This window comes from Nematolebias whitei, chromosome 14, assembly GCF_014905685.2.
Source record: "Nematolebias whitei isolate Nwh7 chromosome 14, NemWhi1, whole genome shotgun sequence".
Taxonomy (NCBI): Eukaryota; Metazoa; Chordata; class Actinopteri; order Cyprinodontiformes; family Rivulidae; genus Nematolebias; species Nematolebias whitei.
This window is the reverse complement of record NC_056511.1, coordinates 41,527,146-41,544,455: the sequence shown is the minus strand read 5'-3', so window position 1 is coordinate 41,544,455 and position 17,310 is coordinate 41,527,146. Positions and strand designations below refer to the sequence as shown.

At 43.8% G+C, this 17,310-nt stretch overlaps 1 protein-coding gene across 1 annotated transcript in view; it reads right to left on the bottom strand.

The window, feature by feature from the left end:
• Nucleotides 1-1,131: 1,131 nt before the first annotated feature.
• The window catches only part of LOC119420323 (sarcoplasmic/endoplasmic reticulum calcium ATPase 3), an 18,857-nt gene continuing 2,678 nt past the window's right edge, over nt 1,132-17,310 (bottom strand). The window contains exons 3-13 of the mRNA XM_037687711.1: nt 15,782-15,913; nt 13,544-13,660; nt 10,398-10,616; nt 9,002-9,337; nt 6,943-7,163; nt 6,653-6,855; nt 4,090-4,175; nt 3,011-3,144; nt 1,992-2,109; nt 1,756-1,873; nt 1,132-1,506 (exon numbers count right to left, since the gene is read on the bottom strand). Of these exons, the coding sequence (XP_037543639.1) occupies nt 1,463-1,506; nt 1,756-1,873; nt 1,992-2,109; nt 3,011-3,144; nt 4,090-4,175; nt 6,653-6,855; nt 6,943-7,163; nt 9,002-9,337; nt 10,398-10,616; nt 13,544-13,660; nt 15,782-15,913 (1,728 nt within the window). The 3' untranslated portion in view covers nt 1,132-1,462. The remainder of the gene's footprint in view (nt 1,507-1,755; nt 1,874-1,991; nt 2,110-3,010; nt 3,145-4,089; nt 4,176-6,652; nt 6,856-6,942; nt 7,164-9,001; nt 9,338-10,397; nt 10,617-13,543; nt 13,661-15,781; nt 15,914-17,310) is intronic.

Below are 17,310 nucleotides of genomic sequence, written 5' to 3'. Positions count from 1 at the left end.
AATAGCTCCACTACGCACAATTTGGTCGTTGAAGGGAACGCTGCGTTATAAACCTTTACAGTACCACCAGTTTTACGGTACAGTGTTATTTACATACAATCTGGTGGTTAGTCTGCAAATCCAAACATGAAGAAAAGCTGTTCTGGTCAATGTTTCTGCTGCAACATTCATGTGATGTGAAATAACAGCAACACGACGGTTTAAAATACAGTGTTTTCATGAAGCTGCTGTCGGACGGCAGCAATCGGCTTTAAAAGTTCCACAGGAAAGAACCAAACTATTCTACGTAAATAATCAGAGGAGTTGATGGCCATGTAAAGGTCTGCATGTTTTCTTAGTGTCCAAGAACAGCAGCCCAGCTTTAACTCATCAGTCCCGTCTGAATGAGCCTTTATTTCTCCAAACTGAAGTCCATCCAAGTCATCTGCAACAGGTAGGATACTAACTGTTCAAAACTTTTGCACACAGTCCTTTTTGAAATCAGTGGATGCCTCCTTAGGTCAGTCTGTACATGTATGTGTTTGACAGCTGACTGCTCTACGTGCTTGGAATGACAGGAAGTCCACATTTAAAACGATCCCATTTGATTTTTGGTTGAAGTCTGGTTCCGGTTTGGATCGGTGTATTTGCTGAACTCAGCTCCTCCTGTTAAGAGCTGAGAGAAGCAGCCAAGCGGCGTAAAGCTATTCGCACCTTTAACTCCCCCTACGTATATAGAATATATTTAATAAAATAAGGAACCCGGACAGAGTCGCGACCCCGAGTCCGCAGCTGCCTCCTACAACAGAGAGACTAAAAGAGAGACGGAGAGCACGTTTGGATTTTACGGTGCGTGGAGACCCCAAAGGGCCAGGGCAAACTGGAAGCAGAGCAGCAGAGTTGTGCTGACGCTCCTGCAGCTGTGTGGGCAGCGGTGGAGCTCCAGGACACCCCCGGCCCCCCAGTCTGGTTCTTCTCCCCTTCCTTTTATGATCTGTATTCCTCAGTCTTTCCTCCACAGCAGGCCTCCCCTCCGTCTCTTTTTCAGTCTCTGCATTAAAGTGTAGTTCCCCCCCCCCCCCCCCCCCAATCCATCTCAAACCCCTCCCCTTCCCAAAGTCCATCGCCGCACCACCATGTTTGGACTGTACAGTGAAAAAGAGCAGTGGAGCAGGAATCCTTTAAAGCTCAGGCCACAATCGTTCTTTTTTTTTTTCCTCTGCTGTTGTTTCTATGATTTTTGCTCTCGCACATATAAAGTTCTGCTTCGGACGTTTTTCCTCACACACACACCTGACGCTCGTCCACTCACACACCTGTACAAAGCCGTGCTCGGAGGAACAGCCTTGCTCGTTTCTAGTGGTGCCGTGTGGTGGACATGCAGGGGCCGAGGGAGGACAACAGAAAGCGCATGAAGGGAAGAGTGTCGCTGTGTGTGTGTGTGTGTTTAATTATGTGCGTGTAGAGGGGGGGGGGGGGGGTCTTAGTTCAGCTGCCACCGGCGCCGATACTTCTTCTCCTCGTCATCTGCAGGAGAAAAGAAACGAAACGGTGGTTTTAGGAAGCTGTTGGATCCGTTCACAGCTGTGTGCTTCTGCAGCGGAGAAGAAGAAGGGATGCAGAGTACCTTCTCACAGAAGATGGAGGAAAAGAGTTCAGGCTGGAGTGGAAATGTAGCGGAGAAGAAAAGCAGGAAACGACATCAGTGGACGGACACAAAGACAAATAAAATGCCTTTCCAGAAGGTAACAGTGAAGTTTTAACGTTCTTAAACACCTTCTAAGTGGTTCCTGGAGATGAATTTCAGCGCCTCGTCCAGGAGGATGACTGGGATGGAAATCTTTAAGACCACAATCCACTGGGACCAGCGCAGAGGGGTTACCTGGAAGATGAGCTGAGGGGCACAGAACAGCAGTTCAGAAACTCTTCATCATACAACCCAAACACTCGTGAAGCCTCCCTGATGCTCAGAGTTCTCACTGAAGCAGAACAGAGACGAGTCCAGAACTCACCGGCAGAGGCTCGATGTAGAGGATTAGGAAGTGGAGGGACAGAGAGAGGATGATGGCTCCCAGCAGCCAGATGTTGACCCAGGGAGGCATCCTCAGCAGGGACTGGTTCTCAGACAAACTGTTGGAGAGACAAGGGACCCATCAGAACAAGACGACACGGCGTTACTGACAGAAAGCTGCTTCCACCTTAGAAGATGGCTTCCTTTATTCTGCAGCTTACATTAATCCTGAGACAGTTATTCTGTTCTTGGACAACGGGGTCTCGTCCTTTTGATAACCATCTGACGGCTTAATAGTAAACTAGTGTGCATGTGCACTGATGCCTTCCAGAGTCTTGCTACGAGTACCTGGGGGTCCACCTGGACAATAAACTGGACTGGACAGCTAACACCAACGTCCTCTACAAGAAGGGCAGAGTCGCCTTTTTCTTCTGAGGAGACTCCGGTCCTTTAACATCTGTAGGACCATGCTGCAGATGTTTTAACACTCTGGTCTCCAGCGTCTTCTTCTACGCTGTGGTGTGGTGGGGCAGCAGGGTGAAGAAAGCTGATGCCAACAGACTTGATAAACTCGTCAAGAGAGCTGGTTCAGTTCTGGGAGTGGAGCTGCAGTCTCTGACAGGTGTCTGAGCAGAGGATGCTGAGGAACCTGCTCCAGATCCTGAACAACACGTCACCCCCCCCTGCATGACACCCTGGACTCTTACTGCAGCACCTTCAGTCGTGGACTGAGACCGCCGAGGTGCTCCACAGAACACCACAGGAAGTCCTTCAAAACGTTTCAACTCCTCCCCCTTTTCTACACAGGACAATAAAATGAATCCTGAACTACAATAAACTCTTTGATGTTTCTGTTTGCACCAGTTTAGAACTTAATTGTTGGTATTTTTATATCTTGTGTGATTCCTTGTACTTGTTCCTTTGTACCGAGACTCTGGCACAACAATTTCCTGCAGGATCAATAAAGTTCCATCTCGTCTTCTCTTAGTTCCTCTGACATCACGTGAGAGCACAACTGACCTGTTGAGAGCGTTAAACATTTCGATAGTGACCAGCACCGACAGCGCCATGGTTGTGGGGTAGCGGGACTCAAACACGTCACAGTCTACATCCTGGAACATGGGGTTGTCCTCCGTGCACTGCATGAAGTGTCTCTGCAAACAGAGGGACAGATGGGAGTTAGAGTGCACGTGCTGCTCCCTGCCTCTGATCTGGGTTTCGTCCGATGTGGGTCGGCGTTATCCCGGTCCTGTCCACGTGGGACACACCACCCTTTTTTTTATACTTCCCTTCACTGCTGGAGTCGAACACGACAGAGTTTAAACGCAGCAGTCAGGAGGGTTCATATGAAAATATGAGAAGGTCCTCTGAGGACAGGACTGCGCTGACTCAGGAAAAACTACAAGAACTACAAAAAAGAGCATTTCCTGCAGAGACGCAGTGAGTACTGACCGCAGAAGTTTGTTAAAGCTTAAACTGTGTTCTTCTTAAAGAACAGGAGATAAACTAAACAAACGGAACAAAAACTAAACTGAGCAGAACAGCGAAAAGCTAAAACAAACAAAAGCAGCTAAAAGATTAAATGAGCCAGACAGTAACAAAACAGTACATGTTAAAACCAAACAGTAGCTAAAACTAACGCCAGCAACAACAGGAACCAAAAGTTAAATTAGCACAACCATAGTTAACAGCTAAAAATAGCATAATCTTAGCTAAAACGCCAATCTGCCAAAACCCTAGCTAAAAGCTACAGGTAAACAGAAGCTAAGGCTAGATTGTTGCCTAAAGCTAAAATTAGCACGGCGGCAGTAAAAAGCTAAAGGTAGCATTAGAGGACAAAAAAGGAGCAAGTAAGAAGAAATAGACAATGTTGTTAAAGGAACTGAAGAAATCCTCGTTTATTTCTTCGAGGAAAATGTAAATAAATGTAAAAGGTACAAATACTAAAAGCCACAGCACACTTTTTCCAATTAATTTGAACATTTTAAAATACGAACAGCTAATATAGCATGGGAGTGTGCAGAAACCGTTTGTGGAAAAATAACGAGAGAGCGACAAATGCCGGCTCAGCCTTCACAAAACAATTAAACGGAGCTCACCAGCTGATAGAAGGAGACGTGTGGACCCTCTTCATCAAACAGGTACCACCACATCGCCGCGCTCACTGTTCCAAGACCCACATATCCTGTAAGAAAAGAAAAATATACCTCTGACCACCAGGGAAAACAAGTACTATTTAAACCTGCAGACACACCATCGCGTCTGAATGTAGGTGGAGATCTACTCCAAATCTACACTCTTGTTAAAAATGCTGGTTCCCAGTTATCCACCCACTTTAAGATCTGAACATTTGGAGTGCTTCCTTCATACAGTTCTGTTCCTTTTATTTGTTGTCCTGCCGGGGGTGACCTCAACCCAGAGGGGTGGAGATCTGATGACGCATATTGGTCTGAGTACAGGTTTCCAGTTTACTTTAATACTGAGACTTCCATCTTCCTCAGACAGAACAGAACAAAACAAGAAGGTGGTTTGTTGATTTCCATATTCTCCGTAGTGAACTTGGGAGTTTTTATACGAGTTGACGTGCGTGGTGAAAGTCTTCAAAGTTTTAAGAGATTAAACCTCCACGTACAGCACCTTGTAGAAGTACTCATCCTCCTGGAACCTTTCCACATTTTGTTACAACTTCAAAGTATTTTACAAGGATTTGATGGTACATACAAACACAAAGTAGCGCATGATAAAGTAGACCCTCGCTGCTTCGCAGTTCAGTTTTCGCGGACTCGATCTCTCACGGTTTTTCAAAATAAGACTGACCATGACACAATTAGCTGATTGATGGATGAGCTGCACAATCGGCATGTATTGTTCATTTAAAATTAATTGATTTAAATTATTTAGCACATTATAATTATATATATATATATATATATATATTTATAATTCCATATAAAAACTGAAGAATGACGTGTATTTGTACTCTGACAACTGTAAGTAAACCCCAGAGCAACCGAATGCCCTGTCTAAATCCAGCTGATCTGTGAAGGCCTATCGAACAGCATCATGAAGACCAAGGAACACAGCAGACAGATAAGGGATGAAGTTGTTTAGAAGCAAGCGTTCGGCATCTCACAGTTCAGCCCATCATTTACAAATAAAAAAACAACAATAATAATAATAAAAGAGCTCAGCACAACTGGAAAACACAGATCTACCAAGACATGGCCGTCTACCTAACAGCCGGTTCACAGACGCTCTCCATCCAGTCTGACTGAACTTGAGCTTGTTTGCTAATAAAAAAAAATATATAAAAAGCTGGTAGAGCCAAACTTCAAAACACTTACAGCTGACACTGCAACAAAAGGTGATTCTATGAAGTCAGTGGGGTTGAATACAAATACATGCCACAATTTTCAGATTTATCTTTGGAACAAAGTTTTAAACCACAAATTGTTGTCCAAACACTTCCTAATTAAGCACTACTTCAGAGTCAGAGTCAGAGGTACTTTGCGTTGGTTGATCATACAAAATCCCAGAAAACTACTTTGAAGCTCGTGATTGTAACGTGACAAAAGGTTTAGGAGGTATAAATCCTTTTTCAAGACGCTGCACTTCAATGACTTGATGTTCTGAATGAGTTCGGTAATTTCCACTTCCTCCATGTAGATGTTGGGTGATACAGGAGAAGCCACGGCACATCCAGGTTTCTACCTGTAACACCTGTTGTTGGATTTGGAGGATGGAGGAACGGCAAAAGACAAAGGCCCAGGAGGGTAAAGCATTTGGACTGGTGGATCCTCACGACTCAATGAGACTACCTGAATAAATAAAGATAAAAAAATTAATCTGACCAATGAAATTGCCTAAGAGGTCACAGTGGACCAATGAAACGAGGAGGGGAGGTCAATAGAAAGGGAAGGGGAGAACGGTGAGGGGGGTGCACGTGCAGAGCATGTGAGGGGGGACTACCCTGCATGCACAGAGCAACTTTTGCTCCACGGAGCACAAGCTTGCAGCAGGATGGATATGAATATATCGATCAATGACTTCCTGGTAGATTACTGTAATATCTTCAACTGAAGGAGAGACTGAGGACGTGTGACCAAGTTTTTCTGAGCAAGTTCAATTCTGACACTGAAGAAGACTTCAGTGGTTTTAGTGCACAGGAGGATTAAATACAGCAGTCAGTGACTTTTCCTGTAAACTACTGCATTTTTATTTTTTTAACCAGCCATGTTAAAAGCATTGTTAAAAAATAAAATATTTACTGTACTTATTTGTGTATGTTACCGGTACATATTTAATTAAAAGTTTTTAAAAAATCTTTCTGTGTAAATATGAACACCCATGACTTATACACAAGCGCGGCTTATATATATATGGGCAATTATTTTTTAGCGTGCCTGGCTTATATTCAGGTGTGTTCTATAATCTGGAAATTACAGTAAATTGTAAAAAGTCCAGTTGTCTTCATAAAAATAAAAAATGTTCAAAACTGCAAAAGAGAAAGCTGCTTGGTGGAGAGCGCCCTGCTGGGAGCCATTAGTTAGAAGTCATGTTTGGTTTGGTTAAGACAGGAAAACATCTGTGTGGTGATCCCATTCAACGGTGTGAAATGAAACGTTTGCAGCTCAGGTTCCTGTGTTCAGAGCTGAATGGTACCTCCAATGGCGAGGTATCTGAAGAAGAGCCAGCCGGAGATGAGTGGCTCCTTAGGATTGCGCGGAGGTTTGTCCATGATGTCCAAGTCTGGGGGGTTAAAGCCCAGCGCCGTAGCAGGCAGGCCGTCTGTCACCAGATTAACCCACAGCAGCTGGACTGGGATCAGCGCCTCAGGGAGACCCAGGATGGCTGTCAGGAAGATGCTGTGGACAGAGACAGAGAAGGGATGATCCTGGGACATCAGCTGGACTCATGACTCGGTCCATGTGCTGGTTGTGTTTCGCCCTCACCAGACCACTTCCCCCACGTTGGAGGAGATGAGGTATCTGATGAACTGCTTCATATTGTTGTAGATGGCCCGTCCCTCCTCCACTGCAGCCACGATGGTGGAGAAGTTATCATCAGAAAGCACCATCTCAGACGCAGACTTGGCCACGGCTGTACCAGAACCCATGGCAATCCCAATCTCTGCCTTCTTCAGGGCGGGGGCATCATTCACACCGTCTCCTGTCTGGAGCACAGATCAGGAGAATTTTAATTTGACTAGAAACAGGAAGAACTTGAAAATCAAATCAAAAGAATAGAACACAATTTTCTGAGACAAAAAGTACTAGAAACAGGAGACGTGTTGATGTTTTGAACCACTTTGGCTTTGGCTGCCTCAGAGGAGTCGACGGGGGAGAGGGCGGACTCCAGAAACCATCTTATAACCATCAAACTGGTTGGTCCACTATTTGAGTGTACTGCTTGTGGGAATGAGTTTGTTGTGGCTCCCTGGACTGATGAAGTCCTTTGGATGAAGGAGGAAACGTCTCAACAACAAAAAAGAAACCGTCCAGATGACCTGACTGAACTTTGTTGGATTTTCTACCTGGATTATCGAGCGTGAACTTTGATGGAAACAGGCGAAGATTCTGCACACAATTTCAGAAGAAGAGTAAAACTTTCATCTGAATGAACCTCTATGAAGAATTAAAACTATTTATTGTGTTGTGTGGGGAATTAAGTGACAGAAAAATTACAACCATTCAATCAGTGACTGGTGTGAACGCTGCCTGCTGGTTGACTGAAATTTGTAGAAAACGCTGAAACTAAATGGTCAAAGTTAAAAACTAAAATGTGGTTAGAGCAGTCGTCCTCCAATACAAGATTTGGGGGTTCAATTCCACTAACAGTCAAATGCTTAAGTGTCCCTGGGCAAGACACTGAACCCCTCATTGCCTCTGATGTGTGTCCCATCAGAATGTGGTTTAAAAGCACTGATTATTCTTTGTAAAGATCTAGTATAGAGCTGTATGAATGGGTCAATGAGGCACAGATTGTTGTAAAGAGCTTTGAGCGTCTTGATAAGATAGAAAGGTGATAGATAACAGTCTATTTAAAAGTAAAAATGTAAAAATAAAACATTAGCTAAAAGCTAAGAGTTGTATCGTGAGATAAGAATAAAGCAAATATGCTAAAGTAGACTTCAGAGAACAATGGTTTGAAAGAACTGATGCTCCAGTCTTTGGTGAAGGCTGAAACCAAAGCAGCTAGCATGTTAATGGAGCGATAGCTAAATTAGCTCGTGTCTATGGAGTGTTAGCTAGCTTGTTTAAAGAGTGAGATATGCCTCAAACAAGAAGAGGTTTATGAATGATGCTGCATCGCAGTGGAGGCCACTTAAAGAGAACACGACACATGTCACGATCACCAGCCAATCAGGATTGATGTAATGAGATCATGTTTCATAGGAATAAGCAGGAGGGGCGCATCCCATAATGAGCTATTGAAACAAACACTGAATGAGAACTCAACGGTGGAACTTTCAGTAAATAAAATAAAATTCTTCGACAAGTATGGAATTAATATGAACAGTTAAAATACTACAAAATATGCTGAAGTTATTTGATTTAAAAAAAAACATGCAGAAGAAACTATCAACAGGAAAACAGTGCGAGCAGTAGCTGTTAGTCGTGATGAAGATTGTTTTTTAGACACTGCTGAGTCTAGTGAACAAGCCTGTCTGAAGCTACAGACCAAGTTCAACTGACACGGGGGTGTGTGCGTGGAGTATTTCTATCGGGGCAGGGTCTGAAAGCAGCTGTGAGAGGTGGAGCACACCTGACAGGCAAATGTTGATCTTGTTGCTTCTGCCTCCCCCCACATCAAGCCCTCTCTCAGACATGTGTCAGACAGGACGCAGCAGAGCGGCTGACAGCCTCTAATGGTCCTGTCTGAGAGCCGCCTCTCAAACACGCCACGCCCCACTGACCTCTCCTGCAGCCTTGGATCGTTTGTCAAGTAAGCCACAGATTCAGAAAGATGTGCTGCTCTGCAGAAAACACAGGAGCGTTGGATTCTCCTCACCATGGCTGTAATCTCGTCGAACGACTGCAGGTATCCAACGATCTTGGACTTGTGAGCAGGCTCGACTCGAGCAAAGCAGCGTGCGCGCTTCACCGCCTCCCTCTGAGCCTCCGGCAAGAGATCGTCAAACTCGCGGCCCGTGTACGCCTTTCCCGTCACGTCCTCGTCCTCCCCAAAGATGCCGATGCGCCTGCAGATGGCCACGGCCGTGCCTTTGTTGTCTCCAGTGATCATGATCACTCGGATACCGGCCTCGTTGCACAGCTTCACCGAGCCGATCACCTCCTTCCTGGGAGGGTCCAGCATTCCCACACAGCCGACAAATGTGAGCCCCATCTGAAAGGAAAAGCAGCCCAGGCTCAAAGAACAGTCCTGTTTGTGCAACATTTCTGCTAAAATCATAAATATATAAGATACATTGTAACAGCGAATCAGTCCAAGCGATTAGGAGCTGCTTCTTCTTTCAGCTGCTCCTTCTTCAGGGGTCGCCACAGTGAACTAACTCGTACGACGACTTGGTGACTGTTTTTAAGCCGGACTCTCTTCCTGACACAACCACAGCCTCTGTGTGGAGCAGAGAGCTGCCATCCAGGGCGCCTGGGGAGCAGATGGTGGGGGTTAAGTGCCTTGCTCAAGGGCCCAGAGTGGTGCAAATGAGAGTGGAGGCAGGTGTGGGTGCTTCACCTTTCCCACCCATATTTTGATGTCAGTTTGAGGTTTATCGAACCGGCGACCTTCCGATCTCTAACCTCTGCGCCACCACACCCCCAGTCCAAGCAATAAAGAGCAAAAGTGTAAAAAAATTTTTTTTGTCATAACAGAAAACATTTGGCAAAGATTTCAAGTAAATTTTGGGTGCATCTTAAAAAAATGTGGGGGCGGGGTTGCTTTTGCAAAGAGAAGAATGGGAAGTGAAACGTTATATTTGGAGTGCTGGAACAACAGCTAGCTTGATGCTAATGAGCCGTTAGCAGGAGAAAACAGCAAACCTGAGACGATCCAAAGACGGTCACTTCTGATCAGCATCCAACAACAGATTTATTCATTTATGTCGGTCACTTTCTATCGTGCCTAGGGGAGTGGTGGCCTAGAGGTTAGAGAAGGTGGGCCTGTGATTGGAAGGTCGCCGGTTCGACTCCCTGTACAGACAACATCAAAAATGTGGGTGGGAAAGGTGAAACACCCACACCTGCCTCCACCCTCATTTGCCCCACTCTGGGTCCTTAACCCCCACCATCTGCTCTCCCAGGCGCCCTAGATGCAGCTCTCTGCTCCACCCAGAGGGCTGTGGTTGTGTCAGGAAGGACATCCGGCGTAAAAAACAATCGCCTTCACTGTGGCGACCCCTGAAGAAGGGAGCAGCTGAAAGAAAAAATAAAATAACTTTCTAACGTACCTCATACTTTGCAAACTTGCTGGAGTCTTCCAGGTCCATGTGTTCTTTGCGTGGGGGGGTGTCGTGCGTGGCCAGAGCCAGGCAGCGCAGCGTGTCCCTGCCCGTGCCCCACTCCCTGATCTTACACATGAGCTGTTCGCGCAGAGCGGGCGTCATCGTTACCTTCCCTGTTCCCACACGCAGGTACTCACACCTCTCGATGACACTTTCAGGGGCCCCCTGTCAGCACAGGAAGTGGGGGAGAAATCATCCATCTTTGGAGGGGCAGTCAACTTCACACGTCCATACAGTGTCTGTGCACAGCTCTTGAGGTTCTGAGTTCAGCTGCTCCGTCACCTGACCTGCGGCCTCGCATCATCACTCGCTGAGGAAACGAGCTGCTGTCCTTGGATTACAGCTGCACCAAACTTAACCTGAGCATCGCGTCTTTATCTAAAGCAGAACAATGACTGTTCACTGAATCACCCAACGACCCACTTCTCTTCAGCAAACTGAAACTTATTGAAGCCGATAGTTTACATCCGACTTTTCAAAAATAGAAACGTTTATTTTGTGATAGTTCCATTATTCACTCGTGTTTCTGCCTGTTGATGTGTTTTTTTTTAATCGTCTTTTCTTTTATTGATCCTTTCCTGTTACATTTTTCACCATGACCATTTAAAGTCGCAGGAAGATTCATTTTCATAGCCTTACCTTTTATGCTTTTGCGTTAAATGAGCGTTTTGGATGAGCGTATAAACCTTTAGGTCTCGCCTCTCACGGCTCTCTGGTTGGGCTCTGTCAATCAGCTCATTAAGCTTCGCAGGTACTCTTCATTTTTTAATTTAGACACGCGGTTAGCAAAGAAATTACCACAACTGTTCTCTTATGTTTACAGTTTTTACAAAACCTACGTGATCTAAAAATAAGCTTATAATTTTTGGCGATCATGTTTTTGCTCTTTATGTGTGTGTTATGGATTCTCTGTTAGAAAAATCTCATGAACCATTGGACGTGTTTCATTGTCACTCTCAGAAAATAATCTTAGGTTGCACATTTACACATGACTTGATTTTAGAGTTGACATGTTTCAACATGGCTGCCACAGCTAAGCAACACGAGTAAACACAGAAATAGCTACGACTTGAACTGTTTCACATGCACTGAGCTTCAATTTGAAACGGTAAGTGAAGTCATTTACAACATACTCTGAGCACTTAAACTCCAAATCTCACAGCAGCTCTGTTCCTTCTCATCGTAAGACGATCTTTATTTAAAACGTTGGCATAAAAGGCAGCGGGTTAGAAGTATTTTGTCAAGGAATGCAAGCTTGAAAACAATTGTGTTTTCTGGTTCAGCTGTTTAATTTATTTGTTCCTCGTCACTCGCCCTCGAGCAAGACGGATGCTTTTCTTCCCTCTCCTGCTTTTTTGCTCTGTCTTGTGTATCGGAGCTTCTATTTACACATCTTCCGAATCATAAACTACCGTCATGGATCTGGTCAGCTGGACTTTCAACGCAATTGATAATTTTTATTCAACCAAGCGACAGGGTCCTGGAGAGCCCTCATGCCCCGCTGAGACACACGCAGCTGGGTACGTCATGGATCCGTGGGGAGAATGGAAAATGATGTGCCTTTCTGTGTCGTCTAAGGAGGATGTTGAAGATGTTTACATCATTGGATTTATGATATCAGGGTTTCTGCTCTTTGGCACCGTCAGACATCTATGTTAACGGCTATTAAGGAAGACGTCGGCAGCAGGTTCGGCCATGGCAAAGCTGCCGACCTTATGTGAAGGACCAGTTCGTGTTTTGAGCTCTCAGACTCAGCTGATTTACGAGCTCAACTGTAAGATGGAAGCGATTTATGAGAATCATAGACCACCTGCGGCTTCTGGGACTCGCCAGCATGTTGGAGTCGACCTTGGAGGGAGCTAATAAGCACAGATCAGTGGAATGCCCAGAAATCTGGCCATTTTGGATCATGAGAGTACCAGCAGGACTCGGACGATAAGAACAGTCTTGCCTGCACAAAAAACAACTGTGGCTTATCTGAATCTGGCTTCCCCGTTCTGCCTTGAATAGGCCAACTTATAAAATTGCTCCTGGAGATGCGTAAACTAAGAAGGCTCTGCTCTATCCACCCCCCGAGAACTTCTGTGAACGCTTATCAGAGCTGTACCGGCTGACACCAACATATTATCAGGACTATGGGCTATGTGGAAGTGCTTCATGGACAAATCTCACCTTCTTGACGTCAAATGAAGATGCGTCTATAAATGTGCTTGCTGGTCATTTTTTTTGACGTATTAAATCATGTCCTGACAAGGACAAGGTGTGAAGAGATCTTTTTTTAATACCCACTATTCTCATGGCCTTTCCCCTTTTCTATCTAAAGAATAAGGGGCCGTGCTCCTGGGAGCTGCAGCCACGTGCACAACATTCGGTTTGGATGACTGTTCAGAATATAATCTCGCTGTACTTTGGTGCAATGATAATAAAGCGTATTCTGGTTCTGATTCATGAAACAGAGAAGCATTTACTTCTTAAAGTAAAACAGCCAGAAAACATTTTCCATGGGTGGTGAATCTTTTTTATAGAAGCATCATATTTGCTAACAGTTATGATGATGGTAAGATTAAGATTGGGGGGTAAGAACACCAACACAGAAAGCTTTCCAAAGTGCTCAGGGCTTCAGGCTTTCCCTTTACTTTTTAATAGGATACCAGTCCTGAACGGGGGTTCAGGAAATCTGTGTGATAATCCAGACAGATAATCCAGATAATCCATCTGACTTGAGATCATCCGAGTCCAGCAGAGCATCTCTAACAGGACCTCACGATCCGAGCGTCAAGAAAAACAGGAGAAACGTTGGAACTCTTCCAAACTTAAAAGTGCTTTCTAACATTACTTAGAGCTGCTGCAAGAGTCCGCTTGTTTTAACCAAGCGCTAACTGGAAGGACTGAAGATTTCTTTTTATTTTAATCTGAAACAAGTTCATGAAAATTCAAAACCTTCTTTTCTTTGTCCTTGTGGAGAATCACAGGCAAATAATTTTAAAAAAATTAACTCAACCCATTTAAAAAATCCTTAAGAAGCAAAACAAAATGTGGAGACTCCGGTGTTGAAGAGGCTTGTTGGAGAATATAAAAACACGCGGTCTTACCTTGATGAACATTTTGCTCGGGGAACCAGGTTTGACAGCAGTACAGTAAACTGACATGGACTTGCGATCACGAGAAAACTCCAAAGTGAAGTCCTTCTTCATCAGTTGCCTGATCACCTAATGGACAGAAATAATTTTTTTTTTTTAAATGAATAATTGTAAACATACGATTCAAAGTAGATATTGATATTTGTCCGTGCGTAGGCAGCTGGTGGGAGACAGAGGTCAAACTGATCTGGTGACAGCTGAAGAACGACACTTTACATCCGACTCTCAGACATCTTGTTATAATTTATGGCTGCTGCTGCGGAAACAGATGAATTTTGTGGCTTGGCAGAAAAAAAAAATGTGCAGAGAATCAGCAGGAAATGTAAAAAACAAAGCGGATGCTCACCGTAACTCCTTTACCTTCAGCATTAACACTACATTTAATGTTGCGTCTTTTCTTACCAGCAGGGGCCCGTCTAGATCAGGATTTGTGTTGAGAACAGCACACACACATGCACTCACAGGAGGATGAGTTTAACACTGATGGCACAGCTGGAGAACCACAGGTGGTGAGCTCACAACCAGTCAGAGGACTTCAAACACATTAAAGATGGTCTGAAATCTGCCACGGTGGAAAAAGCTCTTCTTGAAAAGGTGGAATTAACGAGAAGTTTGTTTGAGCACAGGTTCTCTCAGTTTCCTGTTTACAACCAGCAAAAATATAACAATAAACAGACGAATATTGAGCAAAAATGCATGTTCTTTATTCTTCTGACTTCTGTTAGAGCAAGGCTCAGCTCATCAGAAACTGCTGGGGATCAGTCGTCATCATCATCAACCGTAGAGTGAGAACTGGGATTTTATAGCGACTTGGCTGAGCTTTTGAAAGAGAAGCCTCTCTGCACTGCATCATCAGTTTATCAACCGTTCACTCCAGGACATCCTCTCATCCACAGCCACCTCAGCTGATGTTTTCACTGCAACACTCTGAGCTACAGCAGCACTGAAGTCTGCTGTTTTACATCCGAGAGGTGCTCTTATTTTTTTGTCACATAAAATAACGAAGTGGAGCAACGTATCGGAGCATTTATCCTCTGGGCGATGCCCCCACACCCTTCTCTGTGAAAACGGCCTGCCCATTTTGACTGGTGGTAAATGCAGCTCCTAAGGTCCTCGTTAATAAAACGGTGCTCATAAGCAGATTACAGAACAGCACCGCTTTGAATTACTGAAAAGCCCAAACATGGAACTTGCCTTATGTCACTGCTGATCAACGAGCAGCAACGTTACAAACAAAAGGCCCACGGTCCATAATACATCTGTCGGTAAACGATCTGAAACCAAATTAAAATCCAAAATATGAACTCCCTCACACAACGGTCCTGAACCCATGTGTCCATTATACATGATATTAGTGGGGTGAAAGGTCTATTTGACCAATAATGACGTTGTCCATGGTGCAAATGGACAAACAGTTCAATTAAAAGGACATGAAACTACAGCTATCAGTGGCAATGTAAACATCTTACCTGTCGATGACTACCAGCAGAGCCACAGCATTCTAGGATCAGACCACTAGACCTCAGCACTCAAGATTTATTAGGTGAACGTGGTCTTGTTAAAAATAAGATCCAAAGTGGAGCCATACAGTAGTCTGAGGACATTTTCTGTCCTAAACATTTACACCATGGACAACTTACTGTCTTGTCTTATGTATGGACAGACGGGGACAATGTGGGGACAAAGGGTTTGACGTTTCCATGTTGCTCAAATGTAAAGCTGGAGCGTAGACAAGGTTGTAACAAAGGGGTCACCAGTGACCTTTTCCTTTGACCCCATGAGCAGGGCACCCCGCCACTAAAGAACCGAGAGTCCTGCCTATTGAACCCCCACCCCCCCACTTTTAATGTTCATCATTAAGAGTGAGAGTTCTGCGATGAGTTCAACTCAAATCTGCTCCTCAGATAATGTTAAATCATTATTTTTATATATGAATGTTTCTGTTCGGCAGGTAATGAACAAATATCTTACCTGTTATAGCATCTTAAAACACCTGCCGTGAAACTGGTATGTTTTTATGTTTCTTTGTGTGTTTTCATTGCCTTAATTAATTTATCTTTTTGTCTTATTGTACAGCACTTTGGCTACCCCTGCGGTTTTTAAAATGTGCTATAGAAATAAAGTTGATTGACTGATTGATTGAAATAAAACAACATATTTTAATATCAAACGTAAACCTCATGTGCTCACCGAGTTGCAAGCCCCGGCACGCTCCACCTTAGTGAGTCCAGACAAGTCCGTCTTGAAGACGTTCATCTTCTCCACCAAGGTGGTGAGAGCAGTTTCTGTGGCCTCCCCCACCTTCTCATAAACCCCTTTAGCCTGGAAGAGAAGACACGATGGTTTACTTTTTATTTTAATGGCGCCTCAGTGGAGAGACATTTGAAGAACACTTGGGACAAACGTTGAACTTTGAGTCACACGTGCAGTGGGTTGAGCCCTGGTCATCTGGAGCGGTTGACATTACGTAGTCACGGGACACCACTTTGTTTGCGTGACCAGCCGTAAACGGTAATGAAACACCTAGTTTCCCTCCGGCATCCTCGTCTTCTGGTTTACCGCTCTCATCCTAGACTATACGCTCTCTTTTTGTTAAAATAAGTGAGTCAAGCTGGTGGTGGAGCAGCTATTTGTGAAATCTTGGAGAGGACAGAAAAAGGCTTTATTCCTGGCCTCTCTGCTCAGCGTGGTTACCATGATAACATGGCAACGACAAAAAGGTGAGAAAAGCAATCCAAGTCCAAGAGAGAGGAGTTAATACATGAGAGTAAAATTAGTTTAGCTGAAGGAGGGAAGGCGGAGTGTCACCAAATGGTGTCTTATTATTGTTTGTGTCTACATATTGTAAAAAAACATTAGCTAAAAAGCTGCTCTTATCACAAGCTTCTTTCTGAAAATAGTTCTAGATCAGATTTCAGGATTTTTCTTCTTCTATTTTTGAGTCTTTTTATCTTTTTAAGTCAAAACTTCAGTAAACTCACAGTAATTTGCTGTTGGTACGGCGGTGCACCTTTAGTTGTGACCCTCGTTTCACCCCAATGGCTTGGCAGCGCATCTTGTGATAATAATCATCTTCTACCACAAAACTTTTTTTTCTTTCTTCCTAAAACACTGATGTATGTTCATTTTATAAAGTATTGTGTTTCACCTAAATAATAAAATACATTTATTATCAGAATTTGACAAATTCCTCTCACGCCAATACGCCCGACTATATTTATTAGGGATGCACGATAGTATTGGCGTGGTATCGGTCGATATTGGCGATAAAGTTAAATATCGGCATTTCATCAAAATAACTCAACGATATAAAAGGCGCCGTTTGTATATATAGCAATATAGATATATAGAAAGATAGATAGATAGAAAGATAGATAGAAAGATAGATAGATAGATAGATGGATATATAGATAGATATATAGATAGATATATATATAGATAGATATATATATAGATATATAGATAGATATATAGATATATAGATATATATATATATAGATAGATAGATAGATAGATAGATAGATAGATAGATAGATAGATAGATAGATAGATAGATAGATAGATAGATAGATAGATATGTGGCGCTGTTTTAGTATGACAACCCAGTGACTAGGAAGCCTGCTGCGCCAGCACAACATTATGACGTCACACGCGACCTTGAGTTTAAATTTATGAAAACTTACAAATGTGTACAATGTGTACAATGTGCACTGTTCAGG